Source organism: Astatotilapia calliptera, chromosome 3 (assembly GCF_900246225.1).
Source record: "Astatotilapia calliptera chromosome 3, fAstCal1.2, whole genome shotgun sequence".
Taxonomy (NCBI): domain Eukaryota; kingdom Metazoa; phylum Chordata; class Actinopteri; order Cichliformes; family Cichlidae; genus Astatotilapia; species Astatotilapia calliptera.
The window spans coordinates 27815314-27839862 of NC_039304.1; the positions used below are offsets into that span (position 1 = coordinate 27815314).

The 24549-nt window shown below is 42.8% G+C and overlaps 2 protein-coding genes across 3 annotated transcripts; both read left to right on the forward strand.

The window, feature by feature from the left end:
- The first annotated feature begins 545 nt into the window (after nucleotides 1-545).
- cyld3 (cylindromatosis (turban tumor syndrome) 3) lies at nucleotides 546-15807 on the forward strand. Of its 2 annotated transcripts, none has more exons than XM_026162643.1 (17): nucleotides 546-656; nucleotides 903-1125; nucleotides 1611-1728; nucleotides 2066-2223; nucleotides 5225-5725; nucleotides 5905-6010; nucleotides 7289-7749; nucleotides 9172-9337; nucleotides 9491-9632; nucleotides 10726-10848; nucleotides 11304-11395; nucleotides 11490-11553; nucleotides 13312-13510; nucleotides 13599-13707; nucleotides 13793-13911; nucleotides 14326-14533; nucleotides 14617-15807. In XM_026162643.1, exons 2-17 carry the CDS (start codon nucleotides 958-960, stop codon nucleotides 14799-14801), a joined length of 2919 nt encoding a protein of 972 aa, XP_026018428.1. In that variant the 5' UTR covers nucleotides 546-656; nucleotides 903-957; the 3' UTR covers nucleotides 14802-15807. The 2 variants fall into 2 exon arrangements, with proteins under 2 accessions (XP_026018428.1, XP_026018429.1); XM_026162644.1 differs by lacking the exon at nucleotides 546-656 and adding an exon at nucleotides 663-832.
- A 704-nt stretch (nucleotides 15808-16511) lies between these two features.
- Nucleotides 16512-23090, forward strand: emc4 (ER membrane protein complex subunit 4). Its single transcript, XM_026162645.1, has 6 exons — nucleotides 16512-16663; nucleotides 18286-18430; nucleotides 19162-19276; nucleotides 19891-20044; nucleotides 20121-20281; nucleotides 22375-23090. The coding sequence occupies exons 2-6, from the start codon at nucleotides 18327-18329 to the stop codon at nucleotides 22408-22410; spliced, it is 570 nt and encodes a 189-aa protein (XP_026018430.1). The 5' UTR covers nucleotides 16512-16663; nucleotides 18286-18326; the 3' UTR covers nucleotides 22411-23090.
- Nucleotides 23091-24549: the final 1459 nt, after the last annotated feature.

The following is a 24549-nucleotide window of genomic DNA, read 5'->3' on the forward strand; positions in this document are numbered from 1 at the left end:
TATTCTCTAACCTGTGCTTTTATTGTGAAATTCTGAGAAAAAAAAAAGGACTGGCTGGTCATATGTCCTCACTGCTGGAGCCAGAGAGATTTAATAAAACCATATAGCTCTGAAATATGATTTATTTATCGAGTGTGGCCCCATAGCTGTCATTAATTATGCTGTAAAACATCAGAATATCAGTATAATTACGCCATTAAAAAAGAGTCACATGATGCACATTTGGAAATTTTGCACTTTAAAAAGACTTATTTTATGTTTTAAAGGATCCTATTCTGATTGTGCTCAGAATATTTCTTCGTCTTCTTTTTTTGGATGTGTATTTCTGTGTAAGTTGAAGAATTCACTCTATTTATAAGCTAATAAAAAATTAAAAAAAAACCACATGTGGTGTTTGTGTGTGTGTGTGGAAGCTTCCTACGTGCATCAGTGAGCACTTTAACAAGAACTGTGGAATTTCCCCCTTTGCCTAACATGGTAACGCCCACAAGTGCTCTGATTGGTCTACGCTCCTCCCTCGGTTATGGCTTCTAACTTGCTATTGGCCCCCGCCGGTGTCAGTCAGCCCGCTTCCTGCTTCACAGTATGGTTTGTTATTGCAGCGAAGCTCCTTTAAATGTGAGGGGAAATGTTGACGGTCGGAGCCCATGAAGTTGGTGAGTTTCTGATAGACGCCTACAAAACTTACAAAACTAACCGTGTGTCTTTGTCTGTTGAGGAAATGACGGAAAGTTAGCCTTTTGCCATTTCTTTTGACAAACCTTGAGTTTGAACGCCAGTGAGGAAAATTTAAACGTTACCTGCCGCTGCTGCCACTTGGCCCGACAGACAGGTTGTTTCTTTTTTTCTTTTTAAACCCTCTTTACGTATCTTTTAATTAACTATTTTTCTCAAATTTTTAGAAAAATGAAGGGGTTAATTCGACTGTGAACCAGCCACACTTCACACACACGTAAGATGTCAGGGGCCCATGAGCAGATCAGGAAGCGCCGCCCCCCCAAAACGTTCTTGATCTCGACCGACATAAAGGTGCGCGACCAGCTGGAAGGTACCATTTCGCTACAGCGGGGGTTCATCTGCCAGGAGCAAGATTTGGATAAAAAAGGGGACAGCCCCTGGGTTAAGGTATTAACATATATTTGCATTCACAGATTTACACAAGATTTGACACATGGAGGAACTTGTTGTGTAGTGCTAGGAGGAGAGTCTGAAAGGTGCTACCATTTGTCAGCGTCAACTTTACTAATACAAGCTGTTTTTATTTCTCTTACTTAGAATGATTAAAATTAATTAACATTGGTGGAGTAATCTTGAGTATTTTGCGATAATATTTCGAAAAGACTTTTAAAGTGGTGTTTTTGTGCAATCTCAGTTAATTATATACATTATGCATCACTTGGGTGGCCCATGTCTTATGTTGCTCCTAACACATTCACTATGTTCCACTTCAGATTCGAGCATCCACCAGCCGCTGCTGAGTTCCTGCTTTTAAAATCGTCAGACTTAAATTTCCTGTTGTTTTGTTCTTAATTTTTCTTTCATACTCCACACCACCATCCCTCCTCTCCCTGTTTCTTTCTCCCACATGTGTTTTTCCTCTTTTCCTGCAGGTGTTGGACAATGACTTCATGGGAAAAATAGAAAGGAGAGTCTTAATTGATGTCCCAACTGACCTCACTGGCTTGCTGGAGGCTGTTAGAGATCCAGAGGCTCGACTAAAACTTCTAAGTAAGAAGCAAAATACTGCAGATTTTACAGCTGCTTACTTAAAATGTGCTCGAAGCTTGATTTAACTCACTTTCTAAGGAAAGAGAGTTCAGATTTGTGTCTCTTAAGTGCTGCCAGTTACTCATAAGCTGCCCTGTTTTTACTGCACACTGTGCACACTGTAATGGCTGTTTATCGCAGTAATTGTAGAGCACACTGAAGCTTTTCTCTATTATAAGTACATTTATGGCCTGAAATGTGACCAAAAACTGTCCCAGAGGATGTTAATCAAATGTAATTAGAAGTTTGTAATCTGCTAATTATTTGTTTGTTTGTTGTATTGTTCTGTGTTTTTCAGACCAGCCTGGGAAGCTGCAGCAGTTGGCTTCTCTGCCGTCTGACTCCCCGCTGTGGGTCCAAATAGGTCAGCAGGATGAGCTGGCAGAGGCAGAGCTGAAGTACATCGGGCCCTTAACCAGAGGAAGCAGCGCTGTGTATTTTGGGGTCCAACTCAAGGTTGGCTTAATCATTGGATTGTTTGAATTTTCAAATATTTTAAGTTGCTTTAATCAGCAGTTTGAACTACTTATGCGTTGCATGGTATAGCTGATACTGTTGAACCTGCTTTGCGGTTTCTCACTACCTACAATAGCTGTTCGTTACCAAACCTGGGCAAAAAAAAAGATGGCAGCTAAAGAGCCAGAGTATAAAATCGCTAAAAGAAGAGACTTCCTGGGATCTTTTTTTTGACTCATTACCCAGAAGCTTCACAGGATCAGTGCTGATATTGCTCTGTGGGTGCTAGCTGTACACCAGTCAGCTACACTGTTAAAACCACCCTCCACAGCAGAATATTTACAGTTGTGGTCAGAAGTTTACATCCACTCTTCACTGGAATGAATGTCAGGGTAATTTTGGACTCATAATTATATCTTTCAGTTGTTCTTTTTTCCAGGGTGGGATAATTGTACAGCATACATCTTTAATGACTTAAAAAAAAACAAGAATTGGGTGCACAAGTTTTAAAAAATGTTTGGATTTTCTCTAATATGCACATAGTCAAAAGTATAAATACAGGCTCAAATATATACATACACCCCACTAATATATATTTAAGGATCGCTTTGCAAGTTGCACCATGACCAGACTCTATTGGTAGCCATCAGCAAGCTTCTGGCATTATTCTGGTTGAATGTTTGGCCACTGGGTGGCTGTAGCTCAGGTGGTAGAGCAGGTCATCTACTGATTGGAAGGTTGGTGGTTCGATTCCCGGCTTCCCCTAGTCTGCATGCCAAATATCCTTGGGCAAGATACTAACCCGAAATTGCTCTCTGATGCATTCATCGGAGTATGAATGTGTGTGAATGTCAGTTGTGCTTGTGCGAATGGGTGAATGCACAAGTTGTGTAAAGCGCTTTGAGTGCTCAGAAGAGTGGAAAAGCGCTATATAAGAACTAGTCCATTAGTCCACTGTTCTGGCAGAATTGGTAGAGTTTATTTAAACTTGTTGGTTTCCTGGCCAAGGCCCAGCTTTTAAGCGTAGTTCATAGATTTTTATTAGGGTTGAGGTGAGAGATTTGGGAATACCATTCAAGAAGCTCAGTGTGAGCTTCATTCATCCATTCCAGTTTTAATGTGTGTTTGGGAACATTGTCCTGATGACACTCAACTATGTAAACTTTCAACTGTCCAGCTGTTTTGAGGGGAAGTTGAAAAATTTGGAGGGAGCCCTCCTTCATTATTCCATCCACTTAGGACAATGTATCAGTATCACTGGCAGTAAAACAGCCTAAGAGCATGATGCTATCACCACCATGCTTTACAGTTGTTACAGTGTTCTTTGGTTTGCATGTCTGACTATAAAAAAAAGTTCCCCATTTCAATCGCGTTTGAAGGTGTCAGTTATGGAGCAGGGGCTTCTTTCTTGGTCAGCACCCCCTCAGTGCATTGTTAGGTCACGCTGTCTTCACTGTGGACAGAAGCACTGGTCATGCAGCAGTTTCCACTCCATGTCAGGCTTGAGCCTTGGTGGCTCCTAAACATCCCGACCAGTTTCCTTCCATCAGAGGTTTCTTGTTTTGTTTTTGTTTTTCCCATCTTCTTCCAGACATTGGCAAAATGGTGACACATCTGAAATCCTTGTACTTAAGTACAGGAAGAAATTAAATTAGAAATTAATTTTTTTTTAAACCTATTTGGAAAATATCCACTTTAAATGCTGGTTATACATGTCGTCCATTGACTGTATTTTCCTCACATCAGATTACATAAAATAACCACTGGATCCTCACCCCTGTGTGTGAAATCAAGTGACCCACAGATATTTATAAAAACCCTTCCTAATGTTGTTCAGGTTGCCCCTGTGCTGCCAAACTATCTGCAGACCTTTGGGATGTGAACCTCTGGGAGTGTCCTATACCTTCAGCAGTGTGGTGTTGGCAGCTGATTCTTTGTGTCCTAAAGGTTGTTGTTGTTGGGTGAGGCCTCCATGGATAAGGTTCGTTCAAGCAATGCTTGATCAGGCTGCGATCTGGCCAGTTTGGACCTTGTTCATCTGACAAATGCTGTCACAGCCTGAGGCACCAGGTTGCCAGGTTCTGCAAGAGCTTCTTCCCACAGGCAGTCAGGATTGTGTACTCATTTTAAATACACATAATCATGCACTACAGACACACAATCCTATAATTGTTTGTATACATGAAAACACACAGTCATCCTCCACAATGCTTCCTTTTTAACTGTTGCTGGCTTGTGCAATAGTTTTGTTTGCATAACTTTAGTTTAATATTCATCAGTACAGACATTCACATATGATGACTAACCTTCATTGCTGTTGTGCTGTGTTTTTATATTTGTAAAGCTGTTGAGTCCACTGTGCAGTCCTCATGTCTGCTGCAGTAAAGTTGACTCTGACTTTGACTTGTAGCTAACTAAAATGAAATATGACAAAAAGATACAGGTATCAGAAATACAAATAAAAACTAGATGTGTACTCACTAAAATAAAACAATAGTACACATGAACGCTCTTCAGATAATTATGTCAACCTGTGTGAGGAGGCTTTGGTGTGACTTTAACTCAAGTGTTTATGTTGTAGTACTTGTTATTAGTTTCTTAAATGTGTTCTATTGAACATTTCTAAAAAACAAAATAAATAAATAAAAGCTAAAATGAACAGGGTGGAGACTAACCAAAGCTACATTTATCTGAAAAGAAACATTTGGAAGTTCATAAAAATAAATAATGTAACTCATTAATTCACACTTTTCCTACAGTTTGCTGTCCTGATGGGGAGGCTGCTGCCATCAGGGAGTGCCATTGCCAACAATAATCAGTGGCTGGCACAATCATCACAATTACTGCATACATAAAGCTCCAAAGTTTGCGAGCATAAAACTGCACCAAAATATCCGGGGAATCAAATCATAGGTTTATATACAAACCACAGATGTAGGAGCTGAGTTGCTGTGTCACTTGCAGTGTAACTATGTTAACTGTGTGTGTGATTGTCCTCCAGGGCTCAGCGGTGGGTAGGGGAAAAAGCAACGGCACTTACAAAGGCCAGAGGTTATTCACCTGCCCCGAAGCTTGCGCCCTCTTCGTCCCGGCCAGTCACATCAGGCCCCGCCAGTGGTCCAGCAGCTCTGAGGGACACCAGCGACCCCGTGAGCGAGAACACCGCAGCAGCAACGGTCACCATAGCAGCAATGGCCGCCCAAACCATTTTCAGCTGCCGCCCCAGCAGCAGCAGCATCAGCACAGTCGTCACATTAGTTTCCACCAGCATCCACCCAACAGCTCTTCTCAGGTGTCCCCCTTTAGCATCCTTCCACGAACTGCAGACTCAGCACCCATCACAGCTCAAAACCATGTCCGAGGCCCTGCGTCACCCCCGCTGTTTCGCCCTGGTCAGCGTGTGTGTTTCCCCCTGGATGACAAAGTCTGTGCAGGGGAAGTGGTGTTCTGTGGGCCCCTGCCAGGCCGGGCCTCATCAGGAATGTACGTGGGAGCCATTCTGGTCAGTATGACCCATGAGAGAGAGAAGATGTTTGTTTGTTTGTTTTGTTTTTTTGTACAAAATAGGACATGTTTTAACTGTTAGCAAAAAATATTTTCCCTCGCTTTGACGGTCTTATACAGTGTAATGGTGAAGCCGTTCTATTTGCATTTAATGTTTGACTCTGTGTTGTACATTAGGACACTCCTGATGGTAGCTGGGACGGGACTTACAAGGGAGAGAAGCTCTGCCACATTCCTTCAGTCCTTTATGGAGCGCTGGTGTCAGTCAACAAGGTTTCCTTAGGTAAAGCAGCTGTTTACACTCAGAAAGTTCAGGCCTCAGTTATTTCAGGTAACTCAACAAATTTAGATTTTAAACTTTAGATTTTAATCACTCTTCTTAACATAAATTGACTTCTATATAGAAAAATTTAATTAAAAAATGGCAGATTTAGTTCTAGTATTTTTCCACAATTAATACGGTCAAATGAGAATAGACCGAGAAACATAGAAACAATAAGGCTAACCTGCCTAAATTTGGCAGCTGTCCACATCAAGGTAATTTCCTTGTGCCTTTTTCAGCTCTGCTTCCATTTTTAGATTCTGTGGTTGAGTCAGAAACACAAACAAAAAACCCTGTATTACACCTGACTTTGTTAACTTTTACAAACTACGCAAATCTAGCTTTTTTTCTTTCATTACAGAAAGTAAGTCATTACAATACTTGTATTACTTTTGTGTTACCTGCATCACGTCAACCATATAAACCTTGGGCCTACATAACCACACAGTGTCTTAAGGGGGATTCTTTTCATTGGTTTACTAAGACACGTTTAAACTGTTTACATGAGGTGATGAAATAATTTTGCTTTTCCCTCATAAACTGAAGTCACCAAGAGGGAAAAGACAAGTGCCTCTTTTCTGTCCACCTAACGTGCACAGATCGACCTGACAGCAGTTCTGGTTTCTTCCTGTTAAAAGGGAGTTTCTCTTTCCCACTTTTGCCAAAGCTCTTGCTCAGAGGGGTTATATGATTGTTGGGGTTTTCTCTGTATTATTGTAGGCTCTTTCACTTGCAATATTGTTTTTGTGATTTGGCACTATATGAATAAATATGGAATTAAAATGAACTGTGAATCAATACACTTCCTAAAATGAAACGAAGCTCGATAAGTCGCTGTCTTTTTTCTTTATGCTAGAAGAGCTAGAAAGCAGCAAATGACAACTTTGAAGGAGGCACTTACCAAGTTTACATCAAATTGTGAAGTGTTTTTGCTTGTAATGGGTCACTTGCCACATTTTTTTTTTTTTACCTCACCTTTTTATAAACATCTTGCAGAAAAGAAACAATTAACACCAACAATCACTAAGTAAAAGCAATACAGAGATGTGTAACTGAACCAAATGAAAACTCAGTCAAAACAAGGAATTGTGTTTTGTCATAAGGGCTGAGTGGACGTGAATGAGGGCTATGTGGACACAACTGTGTTTACACCTGAGCTTTGTAGAGACGAAGCGTTGCAGGAGCATAACAGTAAAAATAAACATCTAACATCTAACATCTTCACTTCTGCGTCCTCAGAACCAAAGTCCCATCGAACCAACCCCACTCAGAAATCTTCCAGAACCGTCTTGAAGGTGGCACTCCCCCCAGTTACTAAATCAGTCCCTGTATCGCCGCCTGCCTCTGCACCAAAGATAGCCCTGATGCCCCCAATCAAACCAGCACTTAAATCTCCCCCTCTGCCTCTGCCAAAACCCGCCCAGAAACCCGGGCTTCCTCCCCCTCCTCCTCTACCCCCTCCCAAACCGCAAGGCCTGACAGCCGGCCAGCAGCAGCACACCAATGGTACTCACGGACCCGCCTCACCGCTGAGGGCTCCGGGTAACGGTGACGACGCAGCAGAGAATGGAGAGGCAGGATCGGGCAGCAATCTGGAGGTCGGGTCGATGGTTGAAGTGAATGATCCGCCGCTGTTTGGAGTTATCCGCTGGATTGGATGGATAAACGGGATTTCAGAGCCAGTGGCAGGAATCGAACTGGTAAGGACAGTTTGTGCCTCAGTTTTTATTCCCTTATTGAGGTTGTACACTCATACAGAGTTTTCTACATCAGTTTTTTACTTCCCAGACGGATTGAAAGCAGTTGCTACTTATAACTGAATCATTGTTTTCTTATGCCGGTAAAGTCGTGTTAGCATTATTATTTAAACAAAAACGGGTTATTTCCATCACCACATTTGTCACCACATATCCTTTTTCATTATTACACAAACTTCCTGTTAACTTTTATGAGGGCAACGGAAAAGGAAGCCGCAGTTTGTTTACACTTAAGAAGATCATTCGCTCTTTGTTAAAGGATACCTTTCATACCAAGCATTCATGTTTCTGCATGTTCTCTTTTCAAAGAAACTGTTGGCAGTTCTTGTGGATTGATTCCTGATAAAGTCTTGCCTGTTCTTGATCCTGTTCTGTGTTCTGCTGGCTGCAGGTGGTCTGAGAAGCCTCTGCAGAAGTGCTTTAATGCTGCGTTTTTGGAGGACAGCTCCTATTACATAAATACTCTGTATATATTTTTCTTGTCACTTGATCCATGACCTCAGCAATTTTTTACCTGGCGGGTTCATGGGCCCAGTCTTTAGTTAGGAGTTTGAATTACTACAACATGATGTCCATTTTGTAAATTATCGTCCCATTAAGAGTGAAATAGGTCAAACAAAGCAGGGTTTGAGTTGCTGAACTCGCAGATTCAAAAGAGGATATACAAATGTTTGACCTACACATGCACTGAAAAGAAGAGATGAAGGCATCAGGAACTCATCAACTACTTAGCCCCCTGCACTTGAAGTTGCAGTATGCTGCTCACTGTCTGTGGTATCTGGTGGCCATGTGACTATGAATCACTCCAAGTATAGATTAGCTTAAGGTTATAGAGATAGATCTGCTATGTAGGAGTCTGTGGGGACTGACTCATCCTGAGAGACAGCCTCAAGTGGGCATTAGAGGTACTGCAGTTTTTGGCACTTGTGCTGTGGTTTCACCTTTTTGTTACAGAGGTTACAGCTTCAGCTACATTAATTGTTTGTTTGTTTTTTAATCTATAGCAGTTGTAATGGCGCATCAAGCATCAGTACAGAAACTGATTTCTTCCAGTATATTGTTCCAATGGATTCATTTTTACCATCAACAGCTGAATCAAATACTTTGTTACAGCAGCAGAGGAAACTTGGAGTTTGATGTGTGGGCTCTAGGCACAAATATGCCGCATATCACACAGGGGGGTGATATGAGCCCCAGAGGGAGGATGTCTTTGATTTGCAAGGCAGGTCAGTATGTAGGGCTCAGGCTGCCTGCCTGGAGAAGGTCACAGGTTTCACTCCATTAGTTTAATGACCTCCTATCATGCTGGTTTGCAATAGGCTAATAAATTCCCTGTGTGTGTGTGTGTGTGTGTGTGTGTGTCAGGAACAGGAGCTGTCTGCTGGAACGGATGGCAGTTACCTCGGGGAGCGTCACTTTCGTTGCCCGGCCAACAAGGGGCTTTTCGTAAAGCTTCGCAACTGTAGACGGGACTCCAGATTCCCCGCCCCCGAGATGCCTGTCAATCAAGTGGAGCGATGCAACTCTATAGGTAAAGTAGGCTGTAATCTGACACAAGGCCACGCCAGCACCTCGCCGTCAAAGCTCTCTGTCTCATTTTTGCATACGTGCTGATGATCGCTGTTAAAGCAGCATTTATGACGCTCTGATATCTAATACCATCTTCTGTGTCTGTGGCTGCCAGCCTTTGCAGAGTGGGGCAGTGAGCGCGTGGAGGAGCACACTCCTCCTGTGGAGGGGGATGAGGCCCGGGACCTCTACCAGGGCTGGAAGAAAGGCATCCAGGGTCACCTCAACTCCTGCTACCTGGATGCCACGCTGTTCAGGTAACATCTGAGACATTAGTTACTGTCCTACATCTCATAGAAAGAAGACTGTTGGTGTAAATATGTTGTTTTGACAAAAGCTGGTTTTTCAGATTTATACCAGATCTTTCAGATGGTTCACAAAAAGGCTGATAATGAATGTTTTTTGTCATTGTGATCTACAGCAGACATGCTGTGCCTCTGCTGTGTATACTGTTACAATACTGTACATACAATACAATACATATTAAATGTGACCATTAGAAGTGATGCATGTGACAGGCTTATTTCTGCTGCTGGATGAGGAAGAGAGTAGATATGACTAAGACCGTCATCTCACAACTCCGCCCACGTGGAAACCAGGGACTTAGAGGAAGGTCAGCAGTCTAAAACTGCTACCTTCAGTTGAACATATCAAAAGCAAAGACATGAAAGTGCACTCGCATATGATGTCACATGTCCGACTGTGGAATATGTTCAGTGTTATAAATATCTTGGAGCAGTTATTGTGAAGCTGTGTGCAAGAATGTTTGAGAAGGCTTCTTTTCTTCCACGTTGATAAAAACAATGATGATTTTATTTTATTGTGCTTTTACTGAATCGTTCTTATCTTTTTCTTCTTGGTGTCCTGGTTTGGATATTTACATGTAAAGAACAGAATATCGCTCAGTCAAATGGTGAAGTGGTCTAACAGGCTGATCGGTGAAGCACAGCTGAACCCAAGCATCCCTGCACACCAGACAGTTGCAGCGGTTCACTGGTTCGATTTCTTTTTGCACAGAGTTTTAGTTTCCTCCTTCTGGACAAAGATATCTGGTTTAAAAAAAGCTTTGTTTATGCAGCCGTCACGCAGATAAACAAATTATAGCTTTGCCAGTTTTGTGGGCTACATGATGCCCCAAATGAATTATTAATAATTCTCACTTTTAATATTTTTTGCATGATGTATATTTGTTGCATTGAGAGTGTGCACGTGAGGATGGATGATTCACCACTGCTGAACTAATCTACCTACAGGTAGAAATGAAGGAGCCTGGCATTAAATGAGGGGGTGCACCAAGATTCAACCCAGCTGCTTGTTTTAAACCCCACCTGTGTGCTTTTGTCTCCACAGTCTGTTTTCCTGCTGCAGTTCAGCTGACTGTGTGTTATTCTGGCCCACCGACCCTAAAACCGACCAGAGCTCCAGTCAGGCTCAGGACCTTCTACGCTGCGACATTGTCAACCCACTGCGGAGGTCTGTGCTGTTGTCACTGGTCATTGTTTGGTTAAAATGAACCGGGAGGTATGATGGAGGGACTGTTGTGCCCATTTCCTGTCTCCTTACTATCAGTTTCTGTTGTCACCATCTCTACAACAAAAACTGAAGTTTCTCTAGTGACCACTTGAGACTGGCTTTAAAACACGAGTCAGTGGCCATGGTTATCTGATAACAGTACTAACACTACTGCTACTTATCCAGAATAGTGACCTTTGGTATCACAAGCATGTGGAGTTTAATCCAGTGTTCTGTTTGTGGTCGTTAAACACAAATGTCATTCTAATAGGAGGCCCAAAAGGTTGCAGTCATTAAACACCACATGTTCACGTGTCGCTAGGCTGAAGCGCTCATAACTTTAGTTTGTGCTCACATTCTTGTTATATATCTGTGTGACGTTTCTGAGGCGCTCCTGTGCTGCCGTGTTTTTAAAGGTACGGCTATGTGTGTGCCAGTAAGACAATGGCGTTGAGGCGACTGCTGGAAGCTGCGAACAGTGATATGGGCTTCACCAACCAGGAGAAAGGTATGCAAGTGTTCTCCTCCACCAGGGACTGTGCTGCAAACATAGTTAAAGACTTCGAGGAATGCTGTCATACCTCTCTTGTTCTTTCTGTCAGATCCTGAAGAATTTCTCAACAAGCTTTTCCAGCTTCTCCGAGTCGAGCCGCTTCTCAAGATCAGGTAATGTTGCCGACACTTGCTGTTTTTTCTTTTCTTTTTGTCTGCATGGACAGTTTCTCACTGGACTGTTGTTCCCAGATTACCTGCACACAGTCATTATCACACACACAGGTTAGCTGTTGCATCGACGCGGTTGGAAGTTGAATTTGGATGACGTTTTTCCAACACTGTCGCTCTTCTACATTTCATGCATTCCTCTGTGAGAACACAACCTGCCACCAGTTCACTTTTGTTCAAAGGTGATGGAAATATTTGCCTGGTTGTTGTTTGTTGTTGTTGAAGTTCACACTGTCTAAATCTAACTAAAGGAAAAGGGACTTCCAGCCTGGAGGTCAAACAGACTGTGGCTCTTCCTAAAACTATTTGACTTGCCTCTTGTGTCTATAGTGTCCCTGTGAAGACTGCGTTCAGTGTTTTCATGCTTGTCCATGTTGTTATTTGCTTAGAGCTCCATGAAGTGTTTCACCTCCCTTTTATGTACTTCAGTGACTCAACGGATCTCAAACTTGACCTCTGACCTTGACTTCAAGGTCACTGTTATTCAAACTTGCCAGTGTTTTTTAATAGATGCACCTGTTTTATGAATTTGAAAGTCCTGTGTTGCACTGATCTTGAGTTATCGTGACCACGCGGCCCGCCCGCCTGTCTATAGTTGGCAGGGTAATGACAATACCCCATCAGTCTTTTATAGCTGAAGGGTAAAAATGACTGCAGGTCCTAAAGAGTTAATGCAATACTCTCATTGAACCCCTTGAATTAAAGCTGGAAATTGGCTCACATCTTGTTTGATTTAAAGTCTACTGTGAAGGCGTGCAGAGACAAAAACTACAAGGAAAATTGTTATTATCCAAATATTTATGGATAACTATATGCTTACACAGCCAAGCATCAAAGGTGGTCATTGTTGTAATGCCTGCTCTGTCAGTGTTTTAGGATTGCACCCGGTGGCTTTGTTCTGGTGTTAAACAAGGTCTCGAGGGAAACAATAACAAAGACTCAGAGAAGAGAAACACACAGAGTTCTTGCTAGCAAGGGCAGCTCCCTACTGAGAGACTCGCACTAAGAAACTGCCCCGGTCTTTATTTATGTGTGTGTGGTGTGTGTGTGTGTGTGTGTGTGTGTGTGTGTGTGTGTGTGTGTGTGTGTGTGTGTGTGTGTGTGTGTGTGTGTGTGTGTGTGTGTGTGTGTGTGGTGTGTGTGTGTGTGTGTGTGTGTGTGTGTGTGCTGCTGATCAAAGGGTCATGAAAGCACAAAAGGTACATCCTTTGTCAGGAAAGGGTAGTCTCCCCCTCACCCTAAATAACATGGTGAGGAAGTCCAGCAGTTCATCTATATGTAAAGAAGCACTTAAACTAAAACAGACATAGCTACGTTAATCCTACTGTAAAACAATAAAACAAGGTATGACCTCTCATGCTCCCAGGACGTGGGGGTGCATTCCTGGAGTGCACAATTAGACAGCTAGATCTCACAAGCTTGGCTTGCAGACTGCATTTAAAAACCGTACACACACACGCTGGTGTTTCATTGATAAAACCTGAAGCATAGACATGTTGGATGGGCTGCACCACACAGAAAACCACATGCTTCAGGAGGTAATATTTGTTTATGAATTCCACAACAATGTATCGAACGTTAAAGGTTTAGCAGTTAAAGGTCAAATTCAGTAGCTCGAGTTAGAGGAGCTGAGGCCTGATCATCACCTAAATCTTGAGCTCATTCTACATATTTAATTCCCTGCCTTCTTCCTCTCCTCAGATCGATGTCTCAGCAGCCACAGGAGTGTCACCTCTATCAGCTCTTCCCTCCTGCCCTTACCCCCTCTCCTTCCTCGCCTGAGGCTCTCTCCCCAGTCAACTCCCCGATCCCCCTCTCCTCAGCGTCATCCATGAGGGTCGCCAGCGTCCAGACCCTGCTGGAGTCCTCCTTTCTCCACTCCGGCCTCAAGTTTGTTGAGGTGATAGAAATAAGCCAGAGATTTCACATCAATATGAGTAAAAAGGAGTTGCTATATTTTCTTATGTGTGGCTTGATGTGCCCACCAGGCTCCCTCTTGCCTCTTGCTGCTCATGCCGAGGTTCGGGAAAGACTTCAAAATGTTTGACGCCATCTTGCCGACCCTCAGCCTGGACATCACAGACCTGCTGGATGACAGTAAGGACGATCACAGGGAGCGATTTGTTCCTGCTCATTGAAGATTTGAAGTAGCTTAAGTTTTATGTTCTCCTTTCTCTTGCAGCTCTGAGGCAGTGTACTATCTGTCAGGCTGTAGCCGAGTGGGAGTGTCTGCAGTGTTACGATGATGTAGACATCACTCCTGGACATCTGAAACAGTACTGCAAGACCTGCAACGTTCAGGTAGCCCTTCACTGCTTCAGGTTTATAGAGACATGCACCAAAGAGCCTCTGCTTTAAAGATGGAATCGTCTGCAGCAGTCCAGCTTAATTCAGCCCAGTGTTGTGGTTTTCTGGATCGCTGATACTCTGTAGACTCGCTCGGTACTCTGTACATGATACCAGATTAAGATTGTACCCTGTGCTGAAAGTTGGCTGCCAAATAAGCACTCTTATTTTGTGTCTTACTCTGCACTAAATATCAGATATGTTTATAACTGTAACTGCTAGATGCTGGTGCTTGCTCCTCACATAATCTCAGCACTCCACTCTGTCATCCAAGTATGGGCACTTGTGATTCAGTGGTTGGCTTCATGGTAGCTGCTGCCGCCTTTTATATACAGTCTGTGTTTTTTACTCATTGACTTTGATCACCAGGTCCACAGTCACAGGAAACGAGCGTCCCACAGCCCGGTGAAGATTGGCGTCCCCGGGGAACAGTGGACAGGCCCCCTGCACTGCACGCGACAGCGAATGTCTCTCTTCGCTGTGACGTGCATCGAGACCAGCCATTACGTGAGCTTCGTCAAGAACGGGCCCCTCGACACCGACTGGCTGTTTTTCGACAGCATGGCGGATCGGGAAGGTGAAACTCAAACACGATAACCGAATCTTACATTCAGCCAGCGAGGAGCACGCGCTCACGTTTCTCCATGTGCTCTCACACAGGTGGAGAGAACGGCTTCAACATCCCCCAAGTGAAGGCTTGTCCCGAGGTGGGCCGCTACCTGAGCTTGTCAGAGGAGGAGCTGAGCAGAGTGGACCCCAGCTCCTTGAGGGAGGCTGCGCGTCGCCTGCTCTGCGACTCGTACATGTGCCTGTACCACAGCCCCGAGCTCAGCCTGTACAAGTGACACGGACACTCAGCACAGACGTGCAGACTGAAGTGGACGTGTTGTCCTCAGGTTCTTCCCTTCGCACAGCTGTCTGAATAAAACGTTGCACTTCAGAATATCAGGTGTAACATGAAATCTGCCTTATTCTCACCATGACCAGCATTTTTTTTTATTACTCCCTCCTGTGAAGTGGGGTTAGAGACTGAAGTTCCCAGTGAGACGGGAATGTTGAAGTGCAGCTTCTTTTCTTTGTGGGTAATGTTAGACACACAAACTGGCCTTCATGTACAGACCCAGGAGGTTTTTTGTAACAGAAACTTTGCTCATCACCCGGAACACTCTCCAGAATTGGCTGCCCGCAGCTTCACACACTCAGAGATGTAAAAATAGCAGATGTAGCAGCAAGAGTCCAAAGGTTTTTAAGAAGATGGTGTAAAACAGCAAAGGTTAAGCTGGTTGACGTTTGTTATTGGGGCTAATTTTTTGGGTCATCCATGTTTAAAACTGCTTAAGTGCCAAACTGCTGCAGATTTATGGCACGGCCTTAATGTTCACATCTTCTGTATATCAGGAGTTGCAGTTTGTCTACAAACAAGATGCACTTTAAACTCTTTCGTGAAGTGTTGCCCAGTAAAGGACGACAAGTGGTGAGGGTCTGAGAATAAACCACCGTCCATCCAGAAAGCAGTCAGCCATACTTCCACACTTCTACTGTGCCTGTTGAACAAAGAGCCTTATGTTTAGGTAAAGAGCTGTGTACACTTGCCAACCTGCTGGTGAGTTTACCTGTGCCTTAATGATGCTCTCACACTGTATGAAACCACTGTGCCTGTAACATGTAACACTTGTACTCTGCACAGTTCAGTTTGCACTGCTTTATTTACACGTCAGTTCATCTGTATATAATAGCATTCCCTGTAACTGACAGCACAGATTGCACATTGATGTTTAAACTGTTAGATTGCTTACAGGTTCTTTAATGCAATCCAGCTACACGCAATGAGAATAAAGATTTGATATTGTTCCTATGTCTTAGTGTTTTTGCCTTTTTTTTTTTTTTTTTTTTTTTTTATTGTTCAAATTTGTCAAGAAATCTAAAACATGTGGGACATGTCCATCTATCTTCTTCTGGTTATGGTGGATTTAAACCAGGACCTTTTTGCTGTGAAGCAAAAAATCCACACCGCTGTGCTTCCCAACTCTTAAACGGCTGAGTGAGAAATAATCATAATTTTCCCAAATCTGCTCCTTAAAAACATGGGTTCTGTATATTTTCTATACGTTCTTCCAGTGAAGCTTTCGCTAAATAAACTATAATATATAATATTTAAACGGGAAACGACAAGAAACATTATCAATATATCAAAATAAAACAAAAAATCACTGACCCATCATACCTTTAACACTGTTCTGTGGATTTTCTCTATCGACCACAAACAGAACACTGGTATCACAAGCATGTGAAGTCTACATTATATATTATATTGTCTACACCGCCTGGGGGGAAAAAACTGCCGTTCAATTTTCCTCAAATTAAATAGTCTTGCCACAATTAACCATCCATGTTATTTAAATGAATATTCACTTTAAGTCTTCTCCGTACATGGTAAATTTTTTTAACCCGCAAATTATTTTCTATAACTTAAAAAAGTAAAATTAATTATTATATTTTCCCCTTGAGGAAATATTTTATTTTATTTTAGCGGACATATGACGTAATATCCGTATCAGCAAACTGCGTCATCATTTAGAGCCCCGGAAACGTCGAGAGAGCGACGAGGGGGTTATCTAAACCTGAGCGTACGTCGGAAGCTTCGACTCTTTCCGTTAAAACGACACCGATTAAAGAAGCTCCTGAGAGTGTTGGATGTTTCTGTAAGGTACAACATTTTTTGAAATAACGCTCCGCTGCCTCGTTCACCTATAACGTGCTGCTTAGTGACAGCGCTGTGAGGCGCTGGTGACCTCCTGCTTAGCTTCTGGTCGGCTCGCTTGTATTTATAGCTGGCAGTGTGTTGAGTACACACTTGAACCGTTAATGTTAGCTCTCCGGGAAACTGTGCTTAGTGTTTTAGGTCTATAACAACAGAGGTGGCCGCTGTTAGCAGGTGCAGAGACACCGAAGCTGTTCCGACATTTTATCTGCAGAAAAAACAGAGAACTGGCTGTTATCCCAGGATCGATCTGTTACAGAAAGAACAGGTTGGAGACAAACTGGGAACTCTGATAGTAATAATTTATGTTGTTTAGGGGCCATTCCTCTGTTAGAGCATGTAGAGATCACAGTGTGTTCACACACTGCTAGTTTCAGAGTAAGGTCTTCTCTGTTTCTCTTATTATTTTTTATATATTTTATTTATTGTTTACTCTATTTAATTTGTAAAATATGTGTACATACACACACACACACACACACACGTAGAAAAATATTAGTATACACATCCAGAAATGCATATACTATTATATATTGTACATATATTTATTAGTTTCAGATGTAGCCATTCTTGTATTTTGCTTGTTTACATTATTGTATTCTGCACAACTCTGTTGCTTGTGAAGCTCGCACACAAGAATTTCACTCACGTGTGCTGTACCAATGTACCTGCACATGTGATGTGACAATAAAAGTGATTTGATTTGATTTGATTTGATATTTGACAGCATTAAAACACACACACAAGGTGACAGGTCACTGGTCACTTTATTAGGTACACCTTTCTTTCTCCATTGCCTTCAATACATTAGACAAGTAGGAATGTCAAGACGTCCTGCTGAAGTTCAAACTTGAGCATCAGATAAGAAAGTAAGTTGATTTAAGTGATTTTAAACGTGGCATGCTTGCTGCTGCAAGACATGCTAGTCTGAGTATTTCAGAAAATGCTGATCTGCTGGCACACAACCATCTCTAGAGTTTGCATGGAAAATATGTAGCGAGCCAAGTTCTTTGAGTGAAAATGCCGTGCTGCACTTAAAAACTAGACAACAAAAAATGTTGCCAGGTCTGATAAGCCTCCATTTCTGCTGCGACGTTCAGATGGTAGGGTCAGAGTTACCAGTAAACAGCATGAAAGCATGGATCCATTCTGCCTTTATCTGCAGTTCAGGTGCTGGTGGTGTAGTGGTGTCCATAACATCTTCTTGGTACCAACTGAGCATCTTTTAATCTATTCTGTGAAGATGTAAAACAGGTCTGAAGTGACAGCGACTGTATAGCTGCTGCTTCTGCAGTAGTAAAGGTGGCTGTGTGTGGTTAAGGCAGTGTTGCCTGTGTTGATGGATTTGTGGGTTCTATTTTCCTGATTAAATGTAACATTACTTTATAATAAGTGGTTAAAATGTTTTCCTTTTGGGGAAGATTAAAAGGATGAAACCTGTTCGATGTCTGAAATCAATGACTTCCATTTATCGACTGGTGTTTTATTCTCATATTTTGTCTTTGGCTTAACAGAAAGCTGCACAAGCCTTTTACGTCTGCAGTTATTTATGCATCCTATCTGTGCAGGTGCTTTCTGTCTCCGAGGTCCAGCAGTGTAGTTGGTTGCCATGGCATCTCCAGGAGGACAAGGAGGAGGAGCTCTGTCAACAAGAGGAGGAAGCGGTGCCAGGAGGATGAAGTGGGCTCTGGAGCTGAGCCTGGGCAACACCAGGTAAATGGAAACTGACACGTACCCTGAACATTTGTCCACACCACCAGGAGGTGTGGACAAAAGCTCTGGCGTAGAGGTGAGAGTAGTGCAGGTAACAGCTCTGTCCAGGTGATCGAATTTACATGTAAGATATGATTCTGGCTTTAATGAATTATTAAACAACAAGTCTGTTATCCTGTAATGGTTTCACTTTTCAGCACGTCCCTTTCAATATTTCTGCCTCCCTGCATTACCAGACTGCTGTGTTCCAGGTGTAATTAAAGTTGAAAAAAGTCCATTCAGTTCAGTACAGGTCGCTGCTTTTATTTAAAGTTTCATAAACTGAGAATTTAAGTAATTGTGTTACATTCAGTATGGCTCAAAATCTTTCCTGGCAGGTAATTGTCCCATTCCCAGTGAACAGTTTGGGAGTGTATCCTGTCTAAACTTAGAAGTTGTACATCGAATGCTCATCTTGATTCAACGCCAAAGGGCATTTGTGTCTCCTGCTAGACTTAAACTAGCAACCTTTTACTTATGTCCCACCTAAACTACAGATTATTTCTGCCTCCAAACTTTTTAGAAATCAGCTAATCCAGTTTCTCTTTGTTTACCTGGGCGTCCTCACAGTGTGTGCATGTGGGCTTTACACTCTTGTCTTGAGTGGTTTAAATGCTGATATTAAATTAAACGGCAGAGCTTATGAGACGGTGAATAAAGGTTAAATCTGGTCATTTTTATTCCCGCTGCAGGAGCCGCGGTGACCGGCAGGGCGGTCAGGGAGATGTGGTTTACCCCATCGGCTACTCTGAGAAACCGGTCCCCGACACCAGCATCCAGGAGACTGACAAGAACCTGGTGGAGAAGGTGAGAAAAGCTCCAGATACACACATTTTCCCTCCTGTTTGAATGGTCCCAACCACCAGTCTGTGGATTTAATGTCTATTTAACTTCATAGGTGAAGCTACCATTGCTGAATTAGTTATGCTTTACTTTGTGAGAAATAAACACAATAACAAATCTTTTTACAGTGACCATCCAGATTTTGTTTTTATTTTAGTTTTATAGTTTTTGTACTAGCTTTATAATGACTATAATAACCATGGTGTACATAGTTATTCTGTCAAACATGTGGAATCAGTACTTTGGGCAGAAACTGGATGTGGATTTTGGAACTGGCACAGAGGAGAGTCTATGTGCCTTCTCACAATGAGCGGTCAGCCCGTACTTTGGAATAGGTGCCTTAAAGACAGTCGCTTTTATTTTGATAGGACCTTTAAAACAATAGGACTATAGTCAAAATGTTTCCTCACAAGAGTGTTAGAATGAAGGTGATCTGCTTAGAATGAAAAGAAAAGAGCTCAGTAAAGAAAGCGAGGCTTAGTTTTGGGTGGACGTAAGAGGGTCTTTAGCAGGGATTTAAATCAAACATGTGGTACTTGGTCTGACCCCGCCCACTCTCTCGTCTTGCTGTGGTGCAGAGGTGCTGGGACGTGGCCCTTGGGCCCCTGAAGCAGATCCCCATGAACCTGTTCATCATGTACATGTCGGGCAACACTATCTCCATCTTCCCCATCATGATGGTGTGCATGATGGCCTGGAGGCCCATCCAGGCTCTCATGTCCATGTCTGCCAGTGAGTATCCAGCGCTCGGACACCGTTTATGTTCCTGACCGGATGCTAACTGCTCCTTTCATTCTCTCTGCCTCAGCCTTCAAGCTGCTGGAGAGCTCCAGCCAGCAGTGGCTCCAAGGCCTCGTCTACCTGATCGGAAACCTCCTGGGCTCGGCGCTGGCCATCTACAAGTGTCAGTCGATGGGACTGCTCCCGACACACTCGTCCGATTGGCTGGCATTCATAGATCCGCCGCAGGTAAGGTCGTAAACGTGCAGCAGGGATAAATAGTTCTTCAAATTGATACCCTAACTGTATCTACTAAAAATCTAAGATGAGTTTGACCTTGACCTGAAGGCCAGAGGTCAAGTTTTCTGTACATCTTGTATATGCAATGACTTGAACAAGGGCTGAGATGCAGATTCTATAATTGATACCATAGATGTGTGTACTAGGAGGCTGACAGGTAGCACTGCTGGTACCCAGTGTTTTTAGTAGTAATATTAATAATAATGATAGTAGTAATAAGAATGGGTATAATGGTAGTAATAGTAAAAAATGATAATAAATGATGATGTTAACCTTTAGAATTGTCCCTTCTGTTTAAGTGTAAAGTTTAAGTACATTCATATTTATAAAACTTGTCTCAGTTTGTCCACAAAGAAATCCACCAGCACAGCCGATGTTTGGGCTTAAACTTTATTAAATTAGATAAAGGTTTCTGCAGCTCATTACCCCAAGTTTCTGTGGACCCCCTGCTTACAAATAAAAAGGGAAAGCTGTAAGTGGTTTGTTTACAGGGGAAAATAAAAACACCTCATTGTTTGTCATGACGGAGCAGTACAATCTGCCACTGAGCAGATTTTCACACTTTGTTCACATTTTGAGTAATTCTAGTTAAAAATACAGCCAATAAAATGAGGTACAGAGTCTGACACAAGCTTTCCATTAGCTCAGCTTTTGGCTTCATCGGACTGTTTGTTGATAAAAGCTGCTGTGAGCAGCGCTACATGTTTGATTTGGCAGATTCCTTCTAATGCAGCCTTTGAAGGGATGTGTGTGGAAGTGGTGACCCTTCACTTGTTCTGTGAATGTGTGAACCACTGCGCTGTCTGCCAGAAACACAATACCTGAAAAATGGCCCAGTAGGTTTGGTCTGTAAAGTAATTTTTTCATGTTTTCAGGCTTTTTGGCTTCTTCATTAAGTTCTTATAAAACAGACGTGTCACAATCCTCAACCTGCTGAACTACTGTTTCTAGCTCAGTAGGGGGCAGAATTGGCTTAGTTTCAAATTCTCCTGAGGTCATGGAAGACACCTTGCATTATCAATGATGTATTTATTTGGTCGTCAGAAACATCTTTGTAACATGCAGGAACAAATAAAATCTTACCTTTTTAATGTTAAAATACCTCAGAGTGGGCCTTTGAGGGGTGACTGCACATAAACATCAAACAGTTAATGCTGAGAGTCTGTTTCCTTCCTTCCTTCCTTCACAGTGTGACTGAATCATTTTCAGGTCTGCTTGCAAGTAAAATGATTGCAAGTTGGTTTTAGGTGCAGTAAGCAAAAGTTCCCTGATGTGCTCTGGGGAGGAGATGCACATCCTTCTGGATTTCCCTCAGGAAGAGTATGCAATGTCCCTGAATCAAACATACGGAGCTAGTTGTGTGCACAGCCGGAAGTAACTTTGTTACCAGTTTCACTTGGTATTACCCAGCAACCTCCTGCAACCACTTCCCAACCAGTTGGGGAATACAGATTTTTTTTTCCTTAGCAAACAAAGATTGCCTGATGGTTGCTAACTGGTGTGTAGGCCTGTGTGAATTAGAAAACAGTCAAACTTGGGCATCATTTACCTCTTTACCCCTTGAAAGCAGACTTTGAGTAACATCTGAAGCTCTTTTCTGAACTGAGTGGTTTATGTCATATTTAAGGCCTGTTTACGGGAGATATGACTGTTTGCATCAGAAGTTAGTGAGGGTGGTGTCTGCCTGTGGAGCTACCCAGAAAATATTCTAACGGTGGTCAAAGCACCTTTTTATTGATATATGCTGAGGTGTCAGAGGGGAGGTCTTCAGATGTCGGCTGTATAACTCCTTCTAGTGTCCACTCATTTTCCAGCTCGCAGTGTTTCAGGCTTCTTTATTTTCCTGTCACAGTGACAGCCACGTGTTCCTGACTATAAGAGCTTGAAACCAGCAGCTAACTGCCAATTAATTAAGTATGGGTAATTAGTTTAACCGAGTAGTGTTTCCCAGTTTGAGTGTTTCAGTTGTCACACAGGTCCCTGCGGTGTTTTGTCACACTGGTTACTGCCTCTCACTGTACCCACATTTGTCTTCTCCACAGAGGATGGAGATCATGGGAGGAGGGATGGTGTTGTGAAGAGGACCACGTGTGCATGCAAAGGATTGATATGTTGACCTTCAGAGGTTAGATACTGTAAATACTCCACCTGAGCCGCACCACCGAGGCCGCCCGGCAAAGCTGACATGGAGGAAAATCCAGCTGGCTTTTTTTTTCCCCGTCCTCAGCAGATCCAGGCTCGAGCGCGGCAGCTAAAATGGCACCGCCAGGGTTTCATCTCACACACACATACACTATTTGCCTTTTATCAGAGAAACGTTACTTCCGCCAGCTGCTCTGCTTACGTTTGCCGTCACCTCTGACGTTCTTCTTTTCTTAAAGCCAGCTGATCATCATATTTACTTCTGTTCAACTACTGTAATTTCACTTGATACTTCACATGCTAAAAATACGAGATTATCGACAAGGTTATTTTTGGAGGGTAAACATCACTAATGGCAGAGTGTTACCTGTAACTCCCGAGGGAGTCCCTGGGAGGAGGTCATTTCTCATGAATAGTAGAGTAGTTTTCTTTTTTGTTTTTCTTCCATCAGTCGTTCAGTTTGTTGTGAACGCTTCATTATGTTAACATGAACTCACCAAGCTAGCCCACAGCATTTACTCACCTGTTTAATTTATAGGTTTGTTTAATTTATGCAGATTAGTTTTTTCCCTATGAAAATATTCTAGGAAATAAATCCTTATTGGTTGAATTCAAATGAGTTTGGATGTTTGATTATTTTTGCAGTGGTTTTTTGGTAAGTTGTTTCATGAAGATACTTAATGTTCAGTGGAATTACACAGAAACTAAACTATAAAACTTCTAATGAAGGCTGTAGGGGTGGCAGAGCAGGTCAGCCACTAATCTGAAGGTCGGGGGTTCAATCCCAGGCTGCCTCCTGGCTGCATGCCAAATATTCTTGGGCAAGATACTAACCCCGTGTTTGCCTACTGGTGGTGGTCAGAGGGCCCGGTGGCGGCAGCCTCGCGCCCCAGGGCAGCTGTGGCTACAATGTAGCTTGCTATCACCAGTGTGTGAATGTGTGTGAATGACTGAATGACTAAAGCGCTTTGGGGTCCTTAGGGACTAAGTAAAGCGCTATACAAATGCAGGCCATTTACCATTCATGTTTTTGGTGATTAAGGTGTGAACTACTGGGGACCATGTCAGACTTTGGGTCTTCTTGTCCAACATGTTTAAATCTGAAGGAAAAAACTTCAGTTTATTTGCTCAGTTATGACATTTTTCAGCCATAAGCACGAGAGTTGTTTAATATGTCAGAGTGATATGATATTACACAATATGACTGGTTGCAAGAGAAAAATGCACACCTGAAGGCAGGGCCGATAAGATTGTTTTTAGTCGGATATTTACCGCACCCTGTCCACAAACCCAGTTCAAAAGGTCTGAATCTGATTTAGTTTGTTGGATTTTCTGAGATGTCACAAAGCCTCCCAAGTCTCTTTTTGGTTTTTTCAAATGTTTGTCTATCATAGTCATAAAGAACACTAAAGGATTTCTGGATTTATACTGGGGTTGGCTTCAAATGTTAATCACTCTCAGTTAAGTCCCACTGTCCTGAATGTTTTCAGAAATCCTGGAAATAAATAACCTGAACCACAGTCATGAATTCACAGAGGTAGCAAAGATATTCCTTTAATGTAACTGGTTTTAAAAGATCCTTCAGCGAGATTAGTCTCCGGTTCAGAAGCAGAAACCACTTTGAATCCATTTCAGCTGTTTTGGTGCAAATGAAGGTACTGGTTGGAGCAGAGGCTCCTGCTGGGTTAAAGTCGCTCTACAGCCCCATCCAGCTCTCCTCGTGTGGCAGCCTGTCTCAGGAGAACTCCTCTATACTCTTGATATACCTGACTGTGCTGCAGGAACTAACAAAAACACTAACAGAGTAAAACCAAAGAACATCACATTAGCTCCTAATCCTTCTTTTACCACCTGGACCACCTTGGGCTTCACATTCTACCTCTTATATATGTATGTACACACTTAACTGGCTTCTTTCCCCACACCTTGGTGGAGGGATTCAGAAAACCACTGAAGCCCCGCCCTGGAGCCAGGCCTGGGAGGGAGCTCAAGGGAGAGTGCCTGGTGCCAGGGTCTTACCCCATGAGACCCAACCGGGCCCAGCCTGAAGAGGAGACGTGGGCTCACCACCTGCT